Source organism: Molothrus ater, chromosome 5, assembly GCF_012460135.2.
Source record: "Molothrus ater isolate BHLD 08-10-18 breed brown headed cowbird chromosome 5, BPBGC_Mater_1.1, whole genome shotgun sequence".
NCBI lineage: Eukaryota > Metazoa > Chordata > Aves > Passeriformes > Icteridae > Molothrus > Molothrus ater.
This window is the reverse complement of record NC_050482.2, coordinates 64,541,886-64,568,912: the sequence shown is the minus strand read 5'-3', so window position 1 is coordinate 64,568,912 and position 27,027 is coordinate 64,541,886. Positions and strand designations below refer to the sequence as shown.

At 50.4% G+C, this 27,027-nt stretch overlaps 1 protein-coding gene across 1 annotated transcript; it reads left to right on the top strand.

Moving 5' to 3' along the window:
* Window positions 1-5,221: 5,221 nt before the first annotated feature.
* CDKN1B (cyclin dependent kinase inhibitor 1B) lies at window positions 5,222-9,288 on the top strand. Its single transcript, XM_036401474.2, has 3 exons — window positions 5,222-6,121; window positions 6,654-6,784; window positions 8,015-9,288. The coding sequence occupies exons 1-2, from the start codon at window positions 5,647-5,649 to the stop codon at window positions 6,773-6,775; spliced, it is 597 nt and encodes a 198-aa protein (XP_036257367.1). The 5' UTR covers window positions 5,222-5,646; the 3' UTR covers window positions 6,776-6,784; window positions 8,015-9,288.
* Window positions 9,289-27,027: the final 17,739 nt, after the last annotated feature.

Sequence of the window (27,027 nt, the reverse complement as noted above, 5' to 3'; positions counted from 1 at the left end):
CTGTTTAATCTCATTGTGACAATAATAGCTCCTGGCTGTTGCTGGTGCTCAGCTCTTGCTTTGGGCTTTTGATACTCAGAACTTTATAAACACAGAGCAGGTTAATCCTCTCCACACCCTGAAAAGGGAGAGGGACAGGGGGAGAGGGAGAAGGAAAGGGAAGGAGAAGGGGAAGGGGAGGAGGAGAGGAGCAGAAGGGAAGGGAAGGAGCATGAAAAGGGAAAGGAACTTTAGCTGCTATAAGAGGCCTCTACTTAAGACTCTTGTGTTAAAAATTTGCTATTCTAACAAAGTGGCATGAGTTATGTGATGTATTAAATGAGAAGTCTTAGAGACATGGAGTTAGACTGAAGATTACTTTTTTTTCATATGGTGTGTTTTCTTCAGAGGAATTAGGTCACTTGACAGCAAGTAATCAATTTACTGATTTAGGCCTCACCTCTACAACAGTAGTGTTTGCTGGGATAACTCAACATAATCACGTGCAAGTGTGTGTATTTATTTTTAGGGACTGTATATTAACATCCTCTTTCTTGTTCCTGGTTTGAAAAAGGAGAAGTTGGTTACCCAGAAAAGTGCATCCATCACTGCTGGCTGTAGGACACTCCTGGCTTCACCTGGGCTTCAGGGGCAGTTCAAGCTTGCAGGCTTCAGGGGCAAGTTCAATTTTGCATGTCAAACAAAATGAAAATCAAAAATAAAATTGTCTGAGCCAGACCAGAAGAGTCTTCCGATAGACAAAATCAGGGTATTTTGGAAGGACTGCTCCTTTAGCAAATCAAGAGAAGCTGGCCACAAGCAGAGAGCTGCAGAGAATTCTCTCTTTGGAGAATGAGTTCTCGCTTTAGAATGAGTATTTTCAGTGCTAGTAATTTAACCTGTATCTTCTGCAGACATAACTGGGTAACCTGCCCTGTGGTTACAGCACAGAAGAGGCATTTCTGACACAGCACCTGCCTTTTAAAACAAATCCCATTAAGGACACCCTCAAATCCCCTTAAGGACACCCCAAATCCATATTAAGCACACTGCCAAGCTGTACCTGCAGCCAGCACTCCCACAAGGAGTACTCAAAATCCCCTGGGCTGGTGCTGGCACCTGAGCCCACCCAAGGCTGCTGCAGGTGCTGGCAGGGCTGGGAGCCCTGGCAGAGCTTTAGGAACACAGAGGGGAGCGGGAGCAGAGCCCACAGCAGGGATGGCAGCGGGGATGGCAGCGGGAGCCTGCCCGGGGACAGCCCGGGCGGGCACTGGGGACGCTGCCAGCAGCAAGGCCAAGTCCTGGCGCTGATCTCTGTCCTTAGGCTCCCTCTAGAGTTTACAGCAAATGAGCAAAAGGTCTCAAATGCCACTTGTACATGAGGGTAGCGTCTTCTTGCCCTCTAGGCAGTGCTCTGCTCCTGGGCACTGCTGGATCATGTCCCAGAGCCTTTGTACACTGAAGTGGCTCTTTCCTTCCTGACAGTCTCTGCTGCTGAATCTCACCGGGCCCTAATCCTGCCCAGAAAGGAAGGGCTCCTGTTAAGTGAATATTATGGTGAATATTTGGGGCCTGCCCCCCAAATCTCATGGCAGGCTTGATCTCTTGAAGAAATCAGCACTTGGCCTGAGGACCTGGAGAGGTGGGTTAGGAACAAACCTCCAGATGGGTCATGCCATATCCCTACTTTCTTCATCCTTGACTCTGGAGGACACATCCTGGTGGAGGAGCTCAGGTATGATTCCCAATTTCCCCCCTGTTTGCAAGGGAATATATAGAATCCCGAGCAGCCCAGATGCTTTGTGCGTGTGGTTCGGATGGGCTTTGCTGGCTCACTGGGCAGCCTTATAAAGTGCTGGGGAAGGAGGGTGGCCAAAAAGGAGACGGGAGGCTTGCCTAAGCGATTCTGAAGGAAAGAAAAACAGCGAGCAGCTCTGCCAGTGGAAAAGCCCAAACAAGAGCGAGGAGAGGGGCAGCGGGCAGAGAGGGGACAGGGTGTCCCGAGCCTGTCAGAGGAGCCAGGACATTCTTCACCCAGACCTCCCTACAAACACTTCTCCCTCCCTCCTTCCTGCTTCACTCCTCCAGGTTTTGTTTGGGGTTTGGGGTTTCGCGTTGCTGTTTGTTTGCCTTTCTTTCTCTAACCCTCTCCTCCGATCCGTGGCCGCATCTCCAGCAGGACCGGCCCCGGAGCGGGGCAGAGCCGGCTGTGGGAGGCTGCAGCTCCGCGGGGGCGGCTCGGTGCTGGCCCCGTCCCCACCCCGCACCGCCTCCCCCGCAGCCCCACTGCTGTGCCCCTCTTTTGCAAGACGATGGCGCTCTGATCTTTTCCACAGCTTCGCTCCGCCACTTTCGAGTATATTTTTTTTCCTGTATTTTTTTTTTTTTCCACGCTTCACTGCTACTACGGGCGGGCGCCTGCCTCTGTCCCGATTTGCTGCAGCCATCGGGGGTGCCTGACTGTAAACAAAACACTTTAGATCATGGCAAGGTCGCTGCAGACACAGCCTTCTTTTTTTTTTTTTTTTCTTTTCTTTTTTTTTTTTTTTTTTTTTCTTTTTTTTTTCTCTGCAGCCGCAGCGATTTAAGGTGGATTGCCGAGATCGCAGGGAAAAGGAGGGGGGACGAGCCGAGAGAGCCGAAAGAGCGGCGGGGACCATCCCCGATCCCCGAGCACGGCCGCGGATGCTCCGGGGATGCGGATGCTCCCACTCCGGGGGAGACACTCTGAATTTAAGTTTTTAAAATTTTTTCTCCTAAATTTTACCCCTTTTCCTGATGATTTGTCCCAGCGCGACCCCAGGGTTTCCGGCGGCGCGGGCTGGGGGCTGTGCTGCCCCCCGAAAGCCGCGCAGCTACCGCGGCTGCGGGGGTACCCCCGTCCCCTTTCCCTCCCCCCAGTTCCCCTGGAAGCCAGGCAGGGATAGAGGAGAAGGGATACAGGGATAAACAGAGGGGCAGACCACTCCTCTTTCATTTTCTCCGTTGCTTCCATCAGAGGCTTAAATTATTCGCGCCCCTCTTCTCCTCCCCCACCCCTCCTCCTCCCCTTTGGATTTAATTATTCGTGCTCAATATACTTGTACAGCATCCAGGGACTCAGTCTCAGGCCCTTGTGCTAAGGGAAGTATAAACAGAACAACAACAAAAAAAAACCCCAGAAGGTTCTTGTCCTACAGTAACTTGGTTTTTTTCTTTTTCTTTTCCAAAGGCTTCAGATAAATCAGTGCTCTCAGTTGCACGGCCGTCGTGTTGCTGCTGCTTTACTCATGGGGTAGGGAGTCTTTCAGTATTTGGAAACCCACACTCCCCACACTTTTTTTTTTCTATTTCCTAGCTTGTGTTTATACTCTGGTACAACAGACAAGAGGGCTGCCTTTCCCTTGTGGGTTAGGGAGACAAGCAGAGGCTCCCAGAGAGCAGAGAATGGGAGCTCCTCACCTCGGGAGTCTGGGGTGGGACACTCAGCAGGTTACCAGCAGGGAAAGCCCCATCAGCAGGATGAGCCCTGGGCATCCTCAGACACTTTCTGCAGATCTCTTAGTTACAACTTCCTCCTGTGGATCAGCAAAACAAGCTCAGTGTCCCTACACCTGACAGAGAAAGTGAAGCTTGAAATGGAGCTTCCTTGCTGGTGGCAATGGAAGTCAAAGACAGGAAAACCTAGAGAAATGGAGATGAAATCCTGCAAATACAGCAGATGCAGGCCCACTTTTTCCAGCTGATGGAGTTTTATCATGGACTTGCAACTTCAAAAAAACATCTCAGGTCCTGCAGGCATGTGAATATCAGCTTTAATTTTCTGCAAGTGAATTGCTGAAACTTGTAGTTTCTGAGAGTAGTTGAAAAACAACTTCCAAGTACTAAAGTCCCCAGCATATAAATAAAAATAATGTGGCTAATAATGTATTTCAACCTTGTGGTTTTTAAACGAATCTCATTTGTTTTGTTTTTGGGTTTTTTTTTTCCGGTACACATAATTTTTTTTGAACTTGTGTCTGATGAAAGTGAGATTACTCTGCTGAGTGGTGTGAGCAGAAGCTGGAGGCCTTGAGTCTGATGATGGCCAGCAAAGTGCTGGTCTGGGCTTGAGCACTGTGGGAAAGTGGTGTCCTCTCCCCAGTGTGTAAAATCTCCATGTCTTCAAGGCCAAACCTGCTGATTCTCCTCTCAGCCAGTTCAACCCAATTCTATTGACCCCTGCCTTGCTGAGACAGCTTGCTACTTGTGTATCCCCCTCACCCTCCCACCGTGCAGTTCGGGCAGGGTTGCTCTGCTGGCAGAGGAGACCTGCCCAGAGGGATTGGTGTCAAGAGCCTTCAGTGCCCTCCAAAGATTCAGACACCGCATCTGGACACCTGGAAATGTCATAAGCTTTAGTGCCTGAGAGAACCCACAGTGTCACACAGCACATTGGGGGCTGCCCTGCCTGGTGAGTGAAGATGCCTGTGGAAGGGGCTGGAGAAAAGGGGACCAGAGAGGAGTGCATAATTCCTCTTATGCCCACCACACCTGCTCTGACCATCTGAGGAAATTGCTTAGAAAATCCCTGGCTGTGACTCTTTGCTCATCTAATCTCCTGAGCACACAAACAGGACAAATCCCAATGCTAGTTTTTTTCCCCTAAGTAGCTGACATCTGAAATCCCGGCAGAAGTTATTTTAGACACATTTCTTAACAGAATCCTTTCTCTGCCGAGAGGGCAGGAGATCGTTTTGGCACTAGGAGCCACCAGCCCATCATCTCCGCCGGCAGTGGGCTCGGGGTGCTGCGGATCGGGGTGCTGGTCCCCGCGGCATGTCCCGGGCTGCTCAGCCTGCCCGCTGGCCCCGAGCTTGCCCCCAGCTCCGGACCTCGTCGGGGACGTGTCGCCAGAGCCCAACCCGGGCAAAGCAGCGCGGTGGGACGCTGCTGTCACAGCCCCGACTCAAAGGCAGCCGTCACCATTCCTCAGGCGCTCGGGCCAGCAGCGGGATGGGGTGCGTGTTTTTGTGGGGTGGCACAAACCCCGCCGGGCTTTGCGGGCTTTACAGAGGGATGAGAAGAGCAGGCTCGGGGGTGCCGTCCCACCCCTCTCGCTTTTCCCCTCGCTCGCCCCGTCCCACCTTTAGAGCCGGCGGCGGGGCAGGGCAGGGCCGGGCGGACGGGGCGGCGCCCGCCGCTGTGACCAATGGCACGGCTCCGCTGTTTAAATCGACTCGTTGCTGTCAATCATTTTCTTCTTCGTCAGCCTCCCTTCAATCGCCATATTGGGCTCGTCTCCTCTTGTTTTTTTCCGTCTCGCTTTTACTACGCGGCGGCGGTGCGATCGGCAGGGGCATCACCGGCACTAGCGCCATCGCCACCGGCGGCGGACCGGCACCGCGGGGGCAGCGCCGCGCTCCGCTCCTCTCCCGCCCGGGGCTCCCCGGCGGCGGCGGCAGCGGCGGCTCTCGGGGCTCATCCCCGGGCCGGCGCTTATGCAAGGGCGCCTCCTCGCCCCTTCTCCGCGGGCCGAGGGCGAGCGGAGCCGAGGCGGGGCCGCAGCGCGGGGCAGCGCGGAGCGGAGGCGCGGAGCGGAGCCGCCGGGCGGAGCCGCCGGGCGCCGGGAAATAAAAGGCGTCGGAGGCCGCGGGGAGAGAGCAGCGAGCACAACAACCTCCGCCTGGAGCCACAGCGTGCGGGGAGATGTCAAACGTCCGCATTTCTAATGGGAGCCCTACCTTGGAGCGCATGGAGGCCAGGCAGTCGGAGTACCCGAAGCCGTCAGCGTGCCGGAACCTCTTCGGGCCGGTGAACCACGAAGAGCTCAACAGGGAGTTTAAGAAACACCTGCAGGAGATGAAGGAGACATACCAGAGGAAGTGGAATTTCGATTTCCAGAATCACAGGCCGCTGGAAGGCAGGTACGAGTGGCAAGCCGTGGAGAAGGGGAGCTCGCCCGACTTCTACTTCAGACCCCCCCGGCTACGGAAAGCCGTCTGCAAGTCCGCCGGCCGCCAGAGCTTGGATGTAAACGGGAATTGCCAAACCGTGGTTTTTGTCGGTTCTCAGGGAATCTCAGAGGACACTCACTGTGTAGCTCAAAAGACTGATGTTTCAGAAAATCAGACGGACTTAGCAGAGCAGTGCACTGCCCAGAGGAAAAGACCCGCGGCCGATGGTAACGTACCTCACGGCTCTGCCCCGCGTCCCACTCGTGTCAGCGCCGGCGCTCCGGCCCCTCCGCCCCTGCCACGCGTGGCACCGGCTCGGCGTGCCACCCCCCCGCCCCTTTCCCCCTAAAAAAGCCCGGGTAGTGTTTGCAGTCCCGGGGGTCCCGTCTAGAGTGGGAGCCGGTGGATGATTTGCAAGGAAGAGCCCTTAGACGCGGGTCAGATCCCCCGACCCCTCGCCGCCCCACTGCGGGGACCCGGGCTGCTGCCCAGGTGGGAGGAGGTTCACAGCGCTCAGCGAAAAACGAATATGGATTTTAGCCGAAACTTGGGAACTTGGGTCTCCTACGTAGGGAGAAGCCCATTTCCCCACCCCCTGCTCGCTTCACGCAGCCGATACCTGACATGGGGATCTGGGAATATTCCCCCTCGGTTCCATGTATCCCCCCTGGATGCTGAGCAAACATCTGGAAGGAAAACATTTTAATATCTTTCCTCTCCCCTCCCCCGCCACCCTTGTTTTTAATTTTCCCCTCCTAGATTCCTCTCCTCAAAATAAAAGAGCCAACACAACAGAAGAAGAGGTTTCAGAAGACTCCCCCAGTGCCAGTTCAGTGGAGCAAACACCCAAGAAATCAAGCCCGGGAAGACATCAAACGTAAAGCGTTTAGGTCAGTTCCCTTTAGGGTCTGGCATTAGGATGCAAGTAAGGGAAAGAAGGGGTGACCGAGTGTCTGCCCCGCATCTCTGAGGCGGTGGGGAGGGGGCTTCGAGCCCCTGTGGGCTCGCCGAGGGGTGTTTTCTGCGAGCCAGGGTGGCTTTCCCCGAGCGCTCGGCGATGGGTGTGTGTTGGAGGGTGGGGAGTGGGAGGTGCAGGGCTTGAAAAGAACAAAACAAGGAGCGAAGCCCAGGCTGGGCTCGGCAGCGTCAGGGGGCTGGGGCAGGGGCTGCGGTGGTGGCACTGACCCTGCCTTCCTGCGGGATGGGCACCGAGGGCCCTTTCCCGAGGGCCCTTTCCCAAGGACCGTGCGGGTGCAGGGACGGAGCTGGAAGTGCGGCTGGTGCATCGTGTCAGATGCCAGAGGATTTCGGGGGGCTTCCCCTGTCCCCCGCGCCCGGGCCTTTTTCACCTCGCATGTCTTGCCGTCGCATGTCGCGGCCACCTCGCATTGCAAGTCAAGAAGTTGGGTTTAAGGGGAATCCGGGCACTTTCTCAAAATTCGAGCAATGCAAGGTTGTTTTGTTTTTGTTTGGTTTGGGGTTGTTCCCCCCCCCCCCCTTTTTTTTTTTTTTGTTTCTGTTGTTTTGGTTTGGTTTTAGAGGCTGGCAGGGGGAAGGGAGCGGGTTAATGGGAGGCTGGGTTGTGCAGCTTTTTTTTTTTTTCCTTCCTTTTTTTCCTTTTTTTTTTTTTCCTTCTCCCCTACCCCCTTTTTGTTGTTTTGTTTTAAGGCGAGGGCTGGGGCGGGGAGAGTTGGTAAAAACTGCGCCGGCGGTTTGGGAGCCGAGGTTAGGAGCGAGGTTTACAATAAAACCATTTGCGATTGTGCAGAGAGAGAGAGAGAGAGAGATTAAGCTGTAAAGCAGAAGTTGCAACAAATTAGTCCCGCTGGGGTGAGCCGTGGCCGAGCGCGGCCATGCGAATGCCGCTGCTCCCGCCCGCTTTTGGGGGTGGGGGCACGGGAGGGGTCCCCCCGCGATCCCCGCAGCCGGGGGATGGAGGATGGAGGGGCCGGGGGGGCGGCGGGGGCCCCGCCCGGGCTGGGCCCGCCCGCCCCGGGGATGCGGTGTCGGTTTGAACCGGTTGTGCTGCGGATCGCGTTTCTTGTCGATGTTTTCTAATCGCTTTCCCTCGTCTTTTTTTCTTATTTTTTTTTTTTCCTCCCTTCATTATCCCGTTGCAGAGCGCCAAGGATGTGCGCGTCCTCGTTCGTCGGGTGCGGCGGGCGGCGATGAAGAAGAGAGGAAGGTGTAAAGTTGTAGTGGGAAAGGAAAAAAAAATACATATCGCCGATCTCCGGGAGATGGAGGTCCTGTACAAGCACTGAAAAAAAAAAAAAACAAACAAAAACAAACCAGCAACAAAACAGCAGCAACAAAAAGCAAACAATAACACTAAATTTTAGGCACTCTTAAAAGACCTGCCTCTAAAAGCATTGGATGTAGCATTGTGCAATTAGGTGTTTCCTTATTTGCTTCATTGTACTACCTGTGTATATAGTTTTTACCTTATGTAGCACATAAAACTTGTTGGGAGGGGGGAGGGACTGGAAGAGGGTGACCGATTGGAACTTGCTTTCACAATCTAGCAAGCCAAGAAATCTATGAAGAGAAGCAGTGTAGGTTTTGTATTACTTAAAGATGTATTGTCCCTTTAAGTGGGTCCACAGTGTTTTTTCTCTTTTTAAATTTTTTTTTAAGAATTTTTTTAAATGTATCATTGTGGTAACTGTTCAGAGCAGATTATTGTGAAATTTCTTCTTACGGCATTGAACTGAAGAGGTGGGAGCTGTGATGATTCCGTTAGGTAGTAGCAGAAGTTCCCCACCTTCCCACCCCCCCCAAATCCATATACCAAAACTGATAGCCTGTAAAAGTTGTGTAAAATCATCCCACCTGATTACATTGCCTGATTTTTTATTTTTTTTTTTTAACCTAATCTGGAAGGCTTTTGCTCTGAGTCTGGAATATTGTTTTCTGAATTGACCCACTTCCTGAAGTGTTTGTGTGTGAGAGGAAAAGGGATACTACATCTTTAAACAGTATTTCTACGTTGCCTGTGTATCTGTATGTAAAAATAAAAAAAAAAGTTTGAAGTGTACCTGTGTACATAACTCTGTAAAGACACTGAGAAATTATACTAACTTATTTATGTTAAAAGATTTTTTTTTAATCTAGAAGACAATATTTTTTCCCCATAAAGCCAAAGTGGCATGTTTTTGTGCATTTGTAAATGCTCTATTTGGTAGACTTTTTAGAGGGTTTTTTCAGTTTGTTTTTTTTTTTCTCTTTTTTTTTTTTCCTTTTTTTTCTCATAATTAATATGGCTGTGCTTAAAAGATTGCAGACTGAGCCAATTTAATTTTTTTTTTTTTGTAATGTGTGGGGAAAAAAAAAATCCAGATTGATATTGTTTCACATCAAGCAATCAATAAAGAAAACTGCCATATATAAGAAATATGGTCTTCATTAGTGTGTGTTTCAACATCCCTTAGCCTGGCACAGGAGGAAATAAGACTGCAAGAAATAACTAACAGTTTTCCTTTGAGTATCCATCTCTTCACGGGTCTCTGGCGGAGGTGAGAGTAAAGGATGCAGCACCTTTAGTGCAGCGATGCCATTTCTTCATGGAAGGGTGCTCAGGCATTGGAGCAGTGGTGGAGTGACCATCCCGGGAGGGATTTCAAACACATGTGGATGTGGCACTTGGGGACAGCGTTTAGTGCTGGGTTAACAGCTGGATTCGAAAGAGGCCTTTTCCAACATAAATGCTTCTGAGTCACCTCTATGGTAATTGGAATGATGTGCCCTCTTGGTGTAAAATTGTGGAATTTCCTGTGTCAAAACGTTTTTGGGGTATGGGGTGGGGTGGTTTTTTTTTTTTTGAGAGAGAGAAGAGGTATTTCGAGGTATGGGAGTCAGAGAACTAAGTCTTTAGACTCGAGCCCAAAAGAGCACCTCCCTGGCCGCCATCGGAGGGCCAGCGCATCCCCGGCATTCCCGCGCTCGTCCCTCCGTCCCTGGCTGCCGGTGACCGGGGCTCCGGGGCATCTTCCCCGGGCGGCGCTCGTGGCTATCAAAGATGGCGCCTCGCCCGCCCCGGGCCCGGCAGATGCCGGCGGAGGCACCGGCCGGCCCCCAGCACCGCTGGGGATGCTCCGGGCCGGACACGGGCAGGGCTGGCACCGCCGGTGCCGGAGGGGATGCCCGCGGTGCGGGGGATGGCGGGGGCCGCCCGGCCCTGCCGGCCACGCCCGCCAAGGTGCGAGCGGCCCCCTCCGCCCGGGGATGCGGGGGAGCGGCGTTCTCAGCCCCGGGGCTTGCGAGGAATAAATAAACACGTAGAAGAACACAGAACGGGGGCGGAGGGGGAGCACGGCTCCCTGCGAGGCTCGCCAGGGTCCACCCCCCTCCCCGGTGCAACGCGATCCTGTTGTTTATCCCGGCCGCGCCCGGGCTCGCCCTCGCTCCGAAACCTCCCCGAGAACGCCGGGCCGGCCAGAGGGGGCGAGACCCCGGCCGCCAGCCCCACTTCAGTGTCGGCCCGGAGTGGGTACGGCCGGCGCTGCCTTTGCCGTGCTCCGGTGGCTGCGGGGATCGCTGGACACGCTCCGTCCCCGCCCTCCTGCCCCACGCACAGGGACTGCCGGCGGGGCTGCGCAACCCAGCCCGCCAAACGTGGAAAACACTCGCGAAGATTTAGAAAGAAAAAAAAAAAAAAAAAAAGTAAAAAACCCCAAAACCGTGATGTTTTCCTTTTTTATTTTTTTTTTAATTTTTTTTTTTTTTTTGCCCCAGTAAGAACAAAGTGATCTCGGTGGAAAATAAATAGCGGCGCCTCCCCGAGCCGGCCTATCCCCGCAGCCGGCGCAAGCCAAACCCCCCCGGGCGGGGGACGGGGGCAGGGCGGGGCTGCAGCCCCGGGCCGGGGAGGGAGGCGGCGGGCGGGGTCCGTCCCGCTCCTCCGTCACGTAGGGCTGGGATGTGCCCTCTGACCGCTCCCCCGCTATTATTTTGAATTTTTTTTTTTTTTTTCGTTTTCGTCGCAGCTCTCCTTGTTGCCGCGACCGATCGGTGCCGCTTCTCTGCCTGCGTGCCCGCCGCTATCGCGGCAGCGCTGGGGCAGCGCCGCGCCCGCCCCCGCCTCCTCCTCCTCCCGGTGACCCCCGGGGGATGCGCGGGGCCGGAGACAGAGGGGGGAGCATCCCCCGCCGCCCCACCCGGAGCGAGGGGGGCAGGGCAGCCACGCTCGGACCCGCCCCGTGCCCCCTCCCTCGGGAGCCGCTTGTGGCGCTTGCACGGCCGCAGCCCCGCGGGGAACTGGAGACGGGGCCGGACCCGCGCGGCGGGGGCAAATTTTTAAATTTTATTTCCCCCTTTCTCCTCTCCGCCGCAACGTTTCCTCCTCGGGCGGCTGGAGGCAACCTTGCCTCGCTGCTTTGGTGCGCCTGGCAGCGCTCGGCGGGCCGGGCCGGGGGAAGGGCAGGGCGGAGCGCGGCCCGCCCCGTCTGATGCAACCGCGCCGCCGCCCCGCGGGTGCGCACGCAGCGCCCGCCGTCCCCCGCTCGCTTTTCCCCTTCCTCCCTCCCTCCCTTCCTCCCTCCCTTCCCCCGTCCCTCCCTCGCTGCTCCGCGGCCACACGTAGGCGCGCACCCCCCGCGTGTGCACACGCACGTACCTGCGCGCCCCCGGCAGCGCGCTCCCGCCGAGCCGTGGCTGCGGGGCTCTCCCGGCGGGAGCTGCGGGATTCTCCCGGCGGGAGCTGCGGGGCTCTCCCGGCGGGAGCTGCGGGATTCTCCCGGCGGGAGCTGCGGGGCTCGCCCGGCAGGAGCCGCCGCCCCGAGGGCGCCCCGCCAGCCCCCGCGTCCCGCAGCGCTCCCGCTCCGCTCGCTCCCCCTCCCGCGGCTTCCATGCAGGAAGGGTTGGCGTTCCCTTCTGCGCCGCCCGCGCTCCCGTGCCAGAGGAGAGAGGTCTGACCCCTTCCTTAGCCGGGAGGATTTTGGACGTGGATCTGACCGTTTTTCACTGGAGACGTTTGGCGGGAAGGAAAAGTACTAACAAAGTGTCCTTAAAGTCAATATTAACACCCAGTGCTTTTCGGCTGCCGAGCCAGCCTCCTCTTCCTCAGATGGGGAAATTATCTGGAAAACGATGTTTTCCGACATCTGTACCCATCTGTACTTCTCAGTAGCTTCAGCTGAAAAAAACCAAAACAAAACCGAATTTCATTTTCAAAAGAAAATGTTGCACTTCAGGAAATGTCAACATGTTTTTGTTTCAACATCCTACAGCATTTTTTAAAAAAGTAAATTTACTATCCTCATTTATTTTTAAAATACCAAAATAAAAAGGTCACACTATAGTAGCTTTAACAAAATGTATGATCTACAGTAAAATAATAAGATTATATTGTATGAATTGTTTTGCTCTTTCCCTGAATTAGATGTCTTCTGCTTTCATTTTAGTGGAAAAACCCTGGAGACTTTCTGTACTTTTTTTAATACTGATTTTTTCCCCACCTCTGATGTTTCATTTACTTATGAAGCTGAAAAAAGGCAATTTTTTTTCCTGCTGGGCGGGTTGTATCTGCACTTGTGGTTTGCTGTGCTTCATCCAGGCTCAGCCACCTCCTCCATCCAGGCAGCTTGTGTGCCTTTCCTCTCCCTGCCTGTTTTCTGTCTTGCCCACATCAGTCATTGCAAGACTGAAAATTAGGCCAAAAAATAGAGGGGAATGTGTTTTTCTTCTCTATTTTTTTGCTTTCTAATAAAAATAATTCCCACTTCACTTCACATAAAAAGCAAGCAAATGTATATTTTCCTGTAACATAAAATTAACAACGATAATAAAAATATAAAACCAACATGTTAATATGTAATGATAATATACCAAGTGCAACTGCCTAAAAACAAAGGAGCGTCAGACTCCCTGCTTCTCCCTGGAGAAAACAAAGCTATCGCTGCTTTGTAACCCTTCTGGAATTCCCCCCATTTCCCAACCGTGCCTGGCTGTGTGTACCTTCCCCATTTTAATTAACCTGCTGATCACAGGTTCTCCATGAGCCACTGGGCAGTTTGTTTGCTGTTGAAGGGTTGTAGGATCCTGTGGGCATCCGCTCTCAAGTCTCGGGGTGCATCTCCCTGTCTCTGGCTTTTGGAGAAGGGGAGGGTTGCTGCTGGGGCTGGCACATTGCAGGATGTCACTGCAGTGGAGGACACCAGTCCTTCCCCCAGCTGGACCAGGCTGACCTGCATGGCTGCTTGTGGCAGGCTGTGCTGTGCTGTGTTTTTCTGTGCTGTGTTTCTGTATCATGCTGTTCTGTGCTGTCTGTCTGTGGGATGCTGTTCTGCTCTGCGCTGTGTTTTACTGTGCTGTTCTGTGCTGTTCTGGGCTGTTCTGTGCTGTGTTTTTCTGTGCTGTGTTCTGCTCTGTGCTGTGTTTCTCTGCTGTGCTGTGTTTTTCTGTGCTGTGCTGTTCTGCTCTGTGCTGTGTTTCTGTGCTGTGCTGTTCTGTGCTGCTCTGTGCTGTACTGTGTTTTTCTGTGCTGTGTTTTTCTGTGCTGTGTTTTCTGTGCTGTGCTGTTCTGTGTTATCCCGTGATGTGTTTCTGTGCTGTGCTGCTCTGTGCTGTGTTTTTGTGCTGTGCTGTTCTGTGTTATCCCGTGCTGAGTTTCTGTGCTGTGCTATTCCGTTCTGTTCTGTGCCGTGCTGTGTTTTTCTGTGCCGTGCTGGCAGGGGCTGCCCCGCTCCTGCCGGCAGCTTTGGCACCTGTCAGGCGGCTCTGGTGGAAGCAGGGAGCAGCGCACCTTGTGGTTCAGCGCTCCCATCCGCAAAGACAGGCTCTGCCAGCTCAGGCTTTTATACCTGGCCGTCCTGCTGTGCCTGCGGCAGTTTGGAGGAGACAGCAGGCAGGAACATTAGTTTCATTCCAGTTTTATCCTTGGCCTCACATCTGAGTCTTCAAACAAGGATTCCAGTCGTGGGCAGACGCCCCATTTTGTATGCTCCAGACTGTTCTCCCACAAAGACCCAGCAGTTCTTTACATGGAGGCCAAAAATCCAACTGTTGCCTGATAAAGCCTTTCTGTCATGACTGGCTCTACCCAGAGTGAAACCAGGCACCCAGAAGTGCAGAAAGGGATCCCATCCCCTGCTACCTGGGCAGGCTGGAAGAGATGGCTATGTCCTAGCAAGTACAGATGCAGCTCTGGTCCTCACTTGCTTTGGGGAGGGAAGCTGGAGGTCTGGGACTGACCACACTGTACATTTTTCCTGCCAGGTGTGAAGCCTGGAGTTGATACCATGAGCTTGGTAACCTGGTACACCACACCAACTCCCGTTTTTTGAACTTTTTTTTTCTGGAACAAATGGTTGTTTCCCATCTGAGCTGCTGGCTTCTGGATGTATATGTTTTATTCTAGGGATCCCAAGTGAGGACATATGCATACACACATGAATATAGATATTTATTTATTTTTATTAGTGGAAGAGAGACCTCTACTGGCTCAGCTCACAGAGCCACTCGACTGACCACAGCCGAGCTCTCTCACCTTCTCTTCACCTACTTGGGGAATCTCCTGTGTCACAGCCATCTGCCAAGGGCAGCTAAGAAGCAACATTTCATGTTTTCTCATTAGAAGATCCAGCATGTAGGGAGTCCCTCAGCTGCATTTGCCAGCACATGAATTTGTGACAGCCCTTGGTGTAGTAAATCAAGTAGCTTATTTCCTTTAGGAGGAGATGAATCTTGGCCACTGATGCAGAGCAAAGAATTAAGAGTGTTACTGGTGCTGGAGGACAAGTCAGCAGGGTGTTTTAATTGATTTCAGTTGCCTTTTATTCTCTTTATGTTCTTTCTCCCAGCTGGTTCTGTAGCACTGCAACGGGGATGGCTTCAGAAACCATCTCTTGTGGGTCAGGGCTCTTTAGCATCTTGTCTCTGCTGTCAGGTGGATTGGTGTTGACCCCTACCTGGGCCATACCTGGGGTTGATCATCAGTTGGGTGCTTCTCTTCCTGGGTTGGGGAAGAGTTAATATAGAGTGTGTTTTTCTAGCAAAGCTATCGTTATCTAAGCACAGGTAATGTAAAACAGGGCTTGGTGTTTGCAAACAGGTGGAGCTGGGTGAGCCAGTTGTGTAAGGCCTGTAAGTCCTGGGCTGCCAGTCTGCCTGAAAGCAGAGACAGTAGCTTGACAAAGGGCCTGGAGCATCTCCCTGCCAAGGAAAGGCTGAGGGAGCTGGGGCTGTCCAGCCTGGAGAGGAGCCCCAGCTGAGAGGGGCCCTCAGCCCTGGGTATCCCTGTGTGCTTCCTGGTGCTGATTTCTCTTTGTAAGGAAAGATCCAGAAGCACCTTAAAAATAAAATGCCAAAATGAAACAAGGCACTGAACACACAGACCTTCCCTGGGCAAGAGGATGGGAGTGAGCAAGCAAACCACATATGACAAATGTTAGGCATGTTGCTGAATGCAGCTCTGGAAGCTGCTCAGATGCTGTGGTCAGGTGGGTGGGTATTACAAACCTATCTGGGCTAGAAAAGAGAAACATTTTTCTAGAAAATGAAAAAAATCTGGTGGAGAGAGCACTGAGAGGTAATAAACATGCAGCAGAAGCCCTTTTGGGGTAAAGCTGCATTGCTGGGGTGCTTTGTAAGTAAGTGAGCCATCACTTCAGAGTTCAGAGGTACCAGATGTGCTCGTGGCAGTGCTGCTGAGGCAGCAAAGATGAGAGACAGAGCTGCTGTACCTCAGCTTCAGACAGGGTCTGCTTCTTTCCAAACAGCCAGAGACTTCTGAGAGGGTTTTTCCCCAGTTCCTGGATGTTCTGCATGGGTTTTGCAAGAAGCCCCAGATGAAGGGCTTGTTGTGAGTACCTGCTTTGAGTAAGAGCTTTGTCCTTGTTCTTCACTTTTGTCTCTTCACTGGCTGAAGAGTTCAGAGCACTGAATTACTCTTTCTCTGGATTCTGTGTGCTTTTTAAAAAAGACTAAAAATATTGTTTGGTGAAACAGTGTTTTGTAGCTGTGGAGAAATTATGGAGGCTAAAACTGATACACAAATTAGTGCTTTGTCTGATGAGATGGGAAACTGATTCAGGAATCCCATGACCATTATTATTAGTCTGTTCCTGGTACAAATCTCAGTGCTGAAGATGCTGTCGTGCTCCTTGGAAAAGCTCTGTAAACCAAAAAAGGGTGTGTTCCTCTTGGCTCTCTGATGATCAGTACTTTGAACTGAGCTTGTGAACCTCTGTGGTGATGGGACTTTCATTATTGCAGAACATGGGACTTGAGTAACCATATGGGAAAGTAGCCACTCTTTTAGGTACTCTGTAAGAAAAGGGTTAGGAGACCACAGGGACAGATTAGGGGACCATCTGAATTTGAAGTCTTTGATCAAATGCAAATTTTTTTTGGGGGGGTCAGTGAACAGAGACAGGGTAGAAAAGCTATAAGAAACCATGACATGTAAATACTTTTTTGGGTTTTTTGTTTGTTTGCGTTGGTTTTGAGGCCTGTTAAGTGTAAAGTTTTCTCATATATGACACATAAAACAGCACACAGGATGATGGAGTTCTTTCAGGCTGCCAGAGTCTCCCTCTGTCTGGAGATAGATAATTTATTGTCATGTATGACCTGTCACTAATATCTGATGGTACCCCAGGGTGGCAATCTCAAAAGACCAAAAGAAACACCAGGATCATGCTGAAAAATCTGAACTTTTTTTCCCCTGCTTTTTGCACCAGCCACAGAGAATTACAGCATTTCTTTGGTCAAATGAGGGGAAAATAACCATTTTCCACTTTTTCATTAGTACCCCACCAGAAGCTGGATGTCTGTAATTTTACAGGAATACTCAGAATTGACAGATGGCCATTGGTGTATTTTGTGGGATCTCAGTGGAGATAGATAACACTGCATCTTTAATCTGCCCTGAAACGGATTAAAAATGACAAATGGGTCTGTCCAAAAACAGGGTAAAAGTTTTCTTTCTTCAAGAAAATTTGCAAACAACCTATCCCCTCTATCTCTCCCCTCTTTGCTCTGCAATTACTCTGCAATCTGGGCCAAAGCCCCTCCAACAGTAGGAACTGTGGCCAAGGCTGGGGAGACCACTGATTCTCCACCTCCCTACAGTTTGTTGCCCCTTTGAAGAGCAGCTGTTGCCTTTGAAGAGAATTTTTCTGAGCAAATGAGTATCAGCAGAGAGGGTGAGATTTTGGCTGGAGATGGGCAGCAGCAAATTCCCTTCCCAGAGGGGACTCTGCTGGCAGAATACTCACAAGATTGAGGTTCAGCTGCTCCACCAGCCCCTTCTCACTCAGAATGCACAAGTGGTGATGGAGCAGGGGCACAACAGAGCTGCTCTATGTAAGCCTGCTCCTGGCCTGAAGTCCTTGGGACGAGGGAGGTCTCTGTCCTGCCTGGCTCTGACCCCTCAATCTTTTTGCTGCATTTCTGAGCTGAACTGGAGCTGAGGTAAATGCAGAATTTGAAGTCAAGGCTAACCTGCCTGCAGAGCAGGATGGAGTGCTGTGTTGCATAGGTAAGAGGCCTTACTGGGCAGGGCTGTCATTCCAGAGAAGCAAGAGTTCTGCAAATGCTCAAATGTCTTTGTATTACCCTTCTGCCACCTTTTGTTCCTGGTGGTTTTTTCCATATCCAGTTATGTAGTTATGTCTTTTTATTCTCTGCAATATATCCTTGTTTTCTCCAACACTTCTCCAACCTGCCTCTGACCTCTGAATCCAAACCCAGTCTTGCTGGTGGTTTGTGCTGATATTCAGAGTTATTCCCTGTTTCTCCTGAGCATCTGGTATGTGACCCACCCTGAGTGGCTGCCTCTGGCTGTGAGGGAGGTGGCAGATTAATGTATTAGGGACTGACTTTTCATGTTAGGTGCTTAAACCCCAAATGTCTGTCCTTAAAACTCTGTGTTGGCAGTCACCCCTATCTGAAGGTGCCTCAAGTTCCTCAGTACCTGCTTTACATGTGATGCTGCTGAGGTGTAAAGGTCAGGAGAACTGAGCATGGCTGGCTTGCTCCCATGAGATCCTCCTGAGGGTTTCCCTCTGTCACTCCCTGGAGATGCTGGCACCTGATTGAAACTATGCAAATATTACCAGGAGAGCAAAGACAAAGAATTCAGCAAGGAAAATGTCACTCTGTGACTTAGTTTGGTAGGATAATGGCTCTGTAACATAAACTGTCAGGCAGGTGTGTGTATGGTGTATATGGTTGTACATCACTTTGCTGGACAGCCCTTTGGGAAGTGAAACCTGGAACCTGCTGTGTGGCTTTATTGATTTTTGGGTTTGCTTTATTCAGGGTGATTGCTGAAACAAGACTTGTTAGTGGATGTCAGGCCATTCACAGCACTGTGTTTTTATGCTGCTTTTCACAAGCACTAATAGAGAAACAGTGCAGTCTTCATAAGCACTCAAATTTGTCTTGACTAAGCACACCATTGCTGAATAAAGTATGCACCTATTGTTTTCAGACAGCTGTAATCCCTCTGCAGACTTTAGAGTAATTTAATCCCTTGACATGACTGTGCAACTCCTGTTATTTTTAGGCATGTACATTAAGAAAAGGAAAGGTCCATTTAATCTGAAAACATATTAGCAAGCATTCCCGGTTTCACAAATCTGAACCAGGTACCACAGGGAATAAACTGAAAGTCATTAACGTGTGATTGCTGTTTGATGGCTGGAATGAAGCAGTTTCACACCCTCTCCCTACCTCCTTTTGCAGGTACTACAAAGTGAGTTGCTACTCTTGGACATCATGTCAGCAAAGGTTAAAAACTCATTGCAGATTGTTTGGATACCAGCTGTCCACAATCTGTGTGTGGTGGCCTGCTGGCCATGTGGGTGAAAACTGGTGGGGATGAGAGGAAGGCTTGAAGTCCTCTCCTGTCAGTGAGGGATGCGTGTCAGTGCCCTTCCTGATGATGCCTGAGGATGCTGAACTCACCTGTCTGCCATCCCTGGTGTTGCAGCCCAGAGGGCTCTCACTGCCTGCTCTCCTCCTCCTCCTTCTCCCAAACTCCTGAGTCACTCAGGACAAGTGACAATGGAGACTGTCAGGCTGTGTGATGAAGCTGGTGCCTGTGGGCTTGTGGCTTCCAGATGCTGGAGCCGAGGCCCTAAGTCTCCTCTTTGGCACAGCAAGGAGCTCCTGTGTTGCTCATCATGAGACTTGTGCAAAGCTGTTCCCCTCCCCAGCTCTACAGGGGAGGTGGGGTTAACAGGGGAGATGGGGTTACTAAAATCACTAAAATCACTAAAATCAAAGCAGTTTCCTGAAGGAGGTGAGGATTTAATTTCTTTCTGGATATTCCTAGCAGCACCATCCTAGCAGCACCATCCTAGCAGCACCATCCAACAGGCACTGGGACATGTGATGGAAACTGAGGAGGATGTTTTTCAGACCTCCACAGACTCTTCTAGGCTTAGCTTGGGTGGGAAAGTGAGGCTCAGGCTCTGCTTGTAACTGTCCTCTCTGAGAAAGAATGAAGAAAGGCAACGGCAAAGGACAAAGTGAGGGAAAAACCTTAAGCTGTGGCATTTCATGGGGTGGACAGCTAGCAGGAGATTGTTGACTGTTTGTTGAAAAGTCTTGCTGGCTGTGTTTGCTTTGGATACCACAAGTCACTGGGTCCTGGTGGGGACTGTGAGTCATGTTCCTCCTTGCAGTGGAAAACACGGATTCATCGCTGTGGTGCTGCGCTCCTGGCAGGGCCAGGGCCCCTTGGGAAAACGGGAAGGTGGCACAAGGCAGGAGGTGTGGAGACCTTCCCCTCCAAAGGAGATAGGAAAGTGTTTCTGAAATGCCTTTTTCCCTTTGGGCATCCATCCTTACTTCTGGGGAGAGCTTTGCTGTGGCCTTGAAAAAGGGATATGCTGGAGTTCTTGTGTGCTTGTGTTGCTCTGGATACAGGGCTCTATTTTTGTGCTTCTTGCATAAGTTTTACCCGCATCTTGCAGTGCCCTAAATGCATTTTTAGGGTTTGGGGTCCTGGGTAGCTAAAAGCATTGAAGTTGCATATTCTGTGGTCTCTATGGGAGTCTTGAGAAGGCTGGTTGTGACCACATTCCCTCTGCTGTCCCTTCCTTTGGCAGAACTAAACCAAATGGTGGTTTCCTCCAGTTTATGAAGGAGTGATGCCTTTATTTTGACTCAGGAGATGCTGGAGCTCCCTTTCTTTGGCTCACATGGAGAAGCCATCAGTAGAAGGAGGAATAATGCCAGCAGCTGTTGGAGGGCCAGCACAAGGTCAGCGTGGTCCAAAATACCAGTGCTAATTCTGGCTCTGAGTGCACAGGGCACACAAATCACCCATGACTCTTGGTTTTCCTTGTACCAGTCCAGATTCAACCCTTGATTTTATTCCTGCTGGAAGGGAAGAACAGACTTGCCATGGCTCCTGGTGTGGGTACAGGCTGTCACTGTAGGGGAAAAGGACCTCTGTGTCAGGTGGTGGTGAGCTGTGAGCTCCTTCCTTTACATGATGGACAAGAAATTCTTTCTCTGCTGAGGGACCAATTGCTCTGCCGCACATTAACTGCCTTGGTAGTACCCAGTAAATGGTGGAATAATAATAATGATGTGGTTACAGGCCATCTGAAATGAGGTTGTGGCTGTAGCTGTCCCCATGGGCCACCTCCTCCTGCCTCCTGTGGGAGAGCTGTGGGGCTGGTAAAGAGGCTGTGTGTGGTAAGAGAACAGGTATTTAAGGAAATGGGCTTTAAATGAGAACTTAATTACTCACTTTTGGCCTCATATCTGAGCAAGAATAACATGAAAACCTGAAATTAAGCACTAGTTGCATTCCAATACAGGGAAGAATGCCTCCAGTATTTGAAAATAATTCGAAGATAAATAGAATTAATACTTAACATATGAAAGAGACAGCTAATGTTTTGACAGACAAGCCTCCTCCTCAGAGCCAAGAACATGCATTACCTAAAGGAGGAAAATCCTCATTTGTACTGAAGGTTGCCAGGAGTCATAATTAAAGAACAAAATTAGTCAAGGAGAGGATGGAATGAAGAGTAAAAAGATTGTTGTTTCTTAGATAACTGGGCAGGTGTTGCTGAAGGAACACACACACATTTCTGTGGGTTTTTTTCCCCTTGATTCATCTCTGTGTCCATCAGGACATTCACTGCAGGTTTCCTTGTATTAAAAATAAAAATAGAAATGTCCTGCTGAGCAAGTTGTTCTGCCATGGGTGGAGATAAGCCTGCTTGCCCTCTGTTGTGTAGTCTTTGATGTCTAATTAGGGGTGAGGTGGGTTTTTTTGCTGTTTTAGTGAGTCCATCATTAGTGTTTCTTTCCTTTGTCATCCACTTGAACAAAGTGTGAGGGTTCCTACAACCTTGGATACAACTGCCCTGCTGGCACATTTGATGGAAATTTCCTGGGCTGCTGAAAAGGGGTGGAGGGGTGAAGGGGAAGGGCAGATAACCAGTAGAATGGACCCACCCACAGGCTGCATAATTGCTCATTTCTGCAGGAAACCAGCCTGAAATTTTGCAGAGGATTGGGCCTATTTGAAGGAGATTTGTCATTCTGATGTTATTAACACTGGCTTTGGTTACATATGTGTTCCCAAAAGGCAGGGAAGGGTAGATCACAGCAGTGCCATGGCCAGAGAAATGGTTAACTGGAAAGGAAAATCAGGCTTTTTTTTTTTTTTTTTTTGTCAGAGAGAAGCAGTGTCTCAGATTTATAAAACAAACACCCTTCTCTACCTTGTACATCTTTGATAGCTGCAAATCTGTAAATCTTTTCTTCCAGAAAGGAATCCAGATGCCAAGATAAAGTGGCCACATTTTCCCTGCCTGGAACATCTGCAGAAATGCCACTGAGGGTTTTTGGCTTGTTTTAGTGAGAGAATTACAGAAGTCCTCCCATTTTCTTCTCTTTCAAGGTTAGACCAAGAATACATTTAGCAGTCATAAGCTGTGGTGTATTAATAGAAAGATTTTCTCTGAAAAATGTCCACTACTCCTAGAAGGAGATTTATACTATGTAATCCCCCATTTCAAAGGCTGAGGTCACCACTGAACATGTCAGCCCACCAGGATATCATAACACATCAATTACATAATCAATAGCACATGTTTGCCCCCTTTCTTTACCAATTAATGGATTTTTGAAGTAGAGAGCTTGGCTTATATTTCTTCAGTCATGTTGGATGGGGAAACCCTTCCAGAAGAGGATTCAGAAGGAAAAAAGCTGGTGTTTAAGGTGTTCACATCAATTCTTTCTGCAGCAAATGCACAGGAGCACCAGCTGTACTTCCAGTTCTGCTTCCTGCCTTCTGACAATTTTATTAATTCTTCACAAAAGTGAATGTATGTAGTACCAGAAGATATTCATTTTTTTAAATTTCAACTCAGATTTGTCACATGTTTCCATGCCAAAACACTTCTTCTCACAAAACCATCTCATTATCCTTTACCTCTTCAGTTCTTCTTGCAGATTCTGATTAGAGCATTCTTCTAATTTTGAATGGGAGTAGGATGAGATAATGAGTGATTTCTATCAATTGACAGGACATTTCCTGCTCTTGCCATGATGTTTTTGTATAAATTAGCTATTTCTTTGTCAAGATAATGGGAGTTTTTGCCTCGCTCAGCTCTTTGCACTAATTTTTCATCCTATTATTTACTTATTGAAGTAGAGGTATTTGGGACTCAATTATGAAACTCAAGGATAGTCCCATAACAGTACTTACCAGTGTAGCTTAGCTTAATTCTTTTTTTTTTTTGCAAAAAACATCCAGAACAGTGCAAGCAATATTTCATCATATTGATACCTGACCATGTCACTTGAAAATGCATTTTTAAAAGTGCATAGGGAAGAGAAACAGACATAAGCTCATTTTCCTGCTGGTTTTCTTAACTCTTCCAGGCTTGGTTTGTCACCTTCCTTTTTTGCTTAGGATTTCATGGATATAGTGTTCTTAAATAGAAAAAAATGAAAGAGAAACCAAACTCCCCAAAGCAAATTGTCTCTGTGTTTGTGTTGTGTGGAGGATCTCCTGAGTCCCAGGCTCAACAAGTTTCCCAGAACATCTTTCCCAAGGCAGCCAGAGGCAGCAGGGGCATATTTCTCTTGGCTAGACTCTCTCTGGAGAGATCCCTTGGAGAAAGTCCGTGCTCTGGTAGGGTTTGCTCTTGGTGGAGATGAGACTCAAGGAACCAGTTCCTCTCCAGAGGGACTATTGCTTTTTTGTGGCAATGGTTAACCACTCTTAATGGAAGATCTGCTGTGCAGTGCTTGACAAATGCAGAGGCTGAGCATGTGAGTGGGCATTGCCTCTCTTCTGGGGAGGGACTGGTTGGCAGCAACTCACCTTTTGTGAGCCAGAAGCTCTTGGAGAGCCCAGACCTTTGGAAGACAGGCCCCTCATAGTTTGTCCATCGCTTCCCTGTGTCCCCTTATTCAAATGACACATCTTCCTTCTTTCCACCATGATCCAGGCTCATGGACAAAGCACAAAGGTGGAGTTTTCAAACCTAGAAACTCTCCCCTGAGCCTGCACAGACTGAGGTTTCTGGAAAGCTTATGTGGTTGATTTGGGGAAAATCACACATGGGTGGCAGGAGGTCTGGTATTGGTGGCACAAATGCCATATTCCTTTTCCAGTGGGTGGAGCCATCACAGAATCCCCCAAACAGCTCTTTTCACACATATAGTCTGTAACAGGGTCAGAATGTGTGTGTTTTTTTTTTTTTTTTTTCCCCTAGCCTTGTGCTGAGAAGCAACTGAACCATTTTGCTGAAGCTTTCCCAAAAACCACTTAGCCTGGGGCAGGCAGCAAGAAAAAAATGGGAAAAATCCAGCCCAAACAGCTGAAATCTGGCAAAGTTGAACACAAACTGAAACACATTCTTCTCATGGAAAAGCGTTGGGTGACCTCTGATATGCAGAGTTCCCTGCTCCACCAATGTGAGACACACAGACAAAGTGTGCAACTCACACTCTCTGTGCTCCTCCTCTTGGGTCTGTGTGCTCTGAACTGCAAATTTTATGTGTAAAAATGAACACCCTTCTCAATATACCTAGAGCTGCATAGCTCCCTGCTGCACAGAATTCCTGGCTCCAGATCAGTTGCATCACTCCCCTGATGTCATCCTGGCATATACCACCTCCAGAATTCTTCTCTGCCTGGAGGAACAGTATAGTCCACACTGGGTTTTATCTTTTTTCTTTTTCTTTTCTTTTTCTTTTTTCTTTCCTTCCCTGTTTGGCCACTGCCACTGCAGAAATCAAAGGCAGCCTCACACATTTGTCCCTGTTTTTCATTTTGTTTTGCTACAGAAGTTAAAAAGAAAAGCTTTGGGAGGACTTTCAGCACAAGTGAGGAAGCAGCTGTTTACCATGAAAAAAAGCCCATAAATTTGTGTTTCCTGAGCTAGGAAATTACTGCTGCTGCTGCCATCACTACTGTTGCTCTAGACATGTCTTGTGGGCTGGGAGATGACACTGTGGCACACAAGGCTGGAGGACAACACTGGGGTGGGGATGGAAGACCAGACAAAATCATGTGGCTCTGACTCACTGGAAGTTATTTTTCAAAACCTTTACTGAGACCTTATGGCCCACAGTCTATGCCAAGCCCTGTGTTATACTTTCCTTGAAAGAAGAGTAGAAGGAGCAAATGCTGTGGGAATGTTGGTCAGCAAAGGCTGTGAAACTGGTAACAAGGATGGGAAAAAAAATTTTGCTGTTTCTGCAAATTTGAGAGAGCAAAATCCCTGCAGTCCACTATCAGTGTTGGCACTCAGCTAAAAACTGTCTGTGTAGAAGACTGGGCAGGGGAGCTGGGGGCAGGAGGTACAGGCCTGCACTTGGCATGTGTGGCCTAATGGCACAGAATCACAGAATCAAGCTGGGTTGGGAGGAACTCACAAAGATGATCGAGTCCAACCCCTGGCCCTGCACAGACACCCCAACAATCCCTGCCCAGACACCCCAACAATCCCACCCTGTGCATCCCTCAGAGCGGTGTCCAAACGCTCCCGGAGCTCTGGCAGCCTTGGGGCCGTGACCATTCCCTGGGGAGCCTGGGCAGTGCCCGACACCCTCTGGGGGAAGAACCTTTCCCTGATCTCCAGCCTGACCCTCCCCTGACCCAGCTCCAGCCGTTCCCTGGCTCCTGTCCCTGGTCCCAGAGAGCAGAGCTCAGGGCCTGCCCCTCCTGTTTCCCCTCAGCACAAGCTGTGACTGCCATGTCTGCCCTCAGCCTCCTCCTGAACAGACCCAAGTGCCCTCAGCTGCTCCTCACACTGCTTCCCCTCAAGGCCCTTCACCATCCTCGTGCCCTCCTTTGGACACTCTCTAATAGTTTGTCTCTCTGATATTGTGGCACCCAAAACTTGACACAATATTCGAGCTGAGGCTGCCCCAGAGCAGAGCAGAGCGGGACAGTCCCTCTGTGGCCCAGCTGGGCCTGATGCCCCCAGGACAGGGATGTCCCTCCTGGCTCCAGGCCACTGCAGCCTCAGGTCCCTTTCCCTGGCACTGCTTTCCAGCCTCTCATTCCCAGTGTGTCCGTGCATCCAGGGCTGCCCCATCCCAGGCCCAGAATCCGGCCCTGTCCCTGCTGAACTTCCCACGGTTGGTGATTGCCCAGCCCCGCCATTTGTGGGGGTCTCTCTGCAGGGCCTCCCTGCCATCGAGGGAGTCCACAGCTCCTCTCAGCTCTGTATCCTGAACTTGCTTAGTATTCCTTCCAATCCTGCATCCAAGTCATTTATAAGGATGTTGAACGTGGGTCTCCAACTGTGAAATGTGTGTAGGCATTTAAGATGTCTCCATGTATGCTGTTCTTTGTGTGGCCTGCACTCAGTGGTGCTCTGTGGCCCTGTGTGGGATGAGGAAGGCAGGCATCTGCCACAGTGGTGTGGGACCTGCTCTCAGGGCCTAAGACCTGTTGCCTGTAGGTTATTTTTAAGGTCATGAAAAAATTGTGTTGGATTTGAAGGCCAGTTTCACCTGCCCTAGGCTGGTGTTTTGCCTTTAGCCCCTTCTTTGCTCTTTCATATGTGCAAGAAGCTGGCACGTAAGCACAGGTCTCAGTCATGGTCTGGTGTGATCCAGTTTAGTAACTCCACCACTGCCACACCTGGAAGCAGGGGAGCAAAGAGAGCCTTTATCTCACTTTTCTTCTGCTCTGTCCTTGGGACCTGGCTCTCCTCAGCAGGTGCCCCCTGCCAGGCTCTGCAAGGGCAGTAGGTGCATTTCCCTTCGGGTCCAGTGACCCACCTGGTAGGAAAAACACCATTTTCCTCAGAAAATAAGGGAGCAGTACTAGACAGGGACTGCCACAAAAGCATCACTGATGGGCTTGAGATTGCTGTCACTACAGTAGCACCCAGTGGTGAAGACCACGTGGGCAGTGATGGGGAGATCAGCCAGGTTTGTGGGAGAATTTTGTTTCCTATACTGTTGAAAGCCCAATATTTTTGACTATTAATTTTCTTTCTCACTTTGGTGGGGGCAAGAGAGTGAAGTGTTACATATGGAAAAGGAGCATAATAAGGTTACTTTTTCCCCCAGGAGGTCACAGTGACAAGTCCTTGAAGGACATGAAAGTTAAGTGCATGCCAAGAGAACCCAGGAGACCAGGTCTGGAAAAACCTAACCTGTATTTTTTTTCTGGAGAAATGGGAGAATGCAGGAAGAAAAGGCTTTTACATAGGAAGTAACAAATTAGCAGGACCAAAAGATAGTCTGTAGGGAGGGAGGAAGCAGGGAGGGGGGGTGGCTGGTGCCTTTACAAGCTGCTCTGAACAAGGTGCTGAACTTCCCAGGAAGCTGTTTGGGGTTAGCCAGTTTTTGCAGCCTCTGGCTCTGGATTTTGCCCTTTCCCTATGGGCACTTCATGCTCTCCCTCATCGTCTGGCCAGTTTACACCGCTGGTTAACTGGGAGAAGTGGTTCCCTCCAGAGTGGAAGTGGGAAGCTGGAGCCCTTCCCTTCTTCTCGGGGCTGGGATCCTGGAGCCGTGGCTCAGGCTGAGTCCCCACAACCCTGGATGGAGAAGTAGTCGGGGACGAATGAGGAAGCGGTGGGTTGAGCAAAACCCTTGCGCTACAGAAATCTTTCTTCCAGAAAAGTGGGAAGGGGGTGGGGCACCAGCCAGCCTTGCTGCAGTAGCAGCGTGTTTTCATTGTGATGCA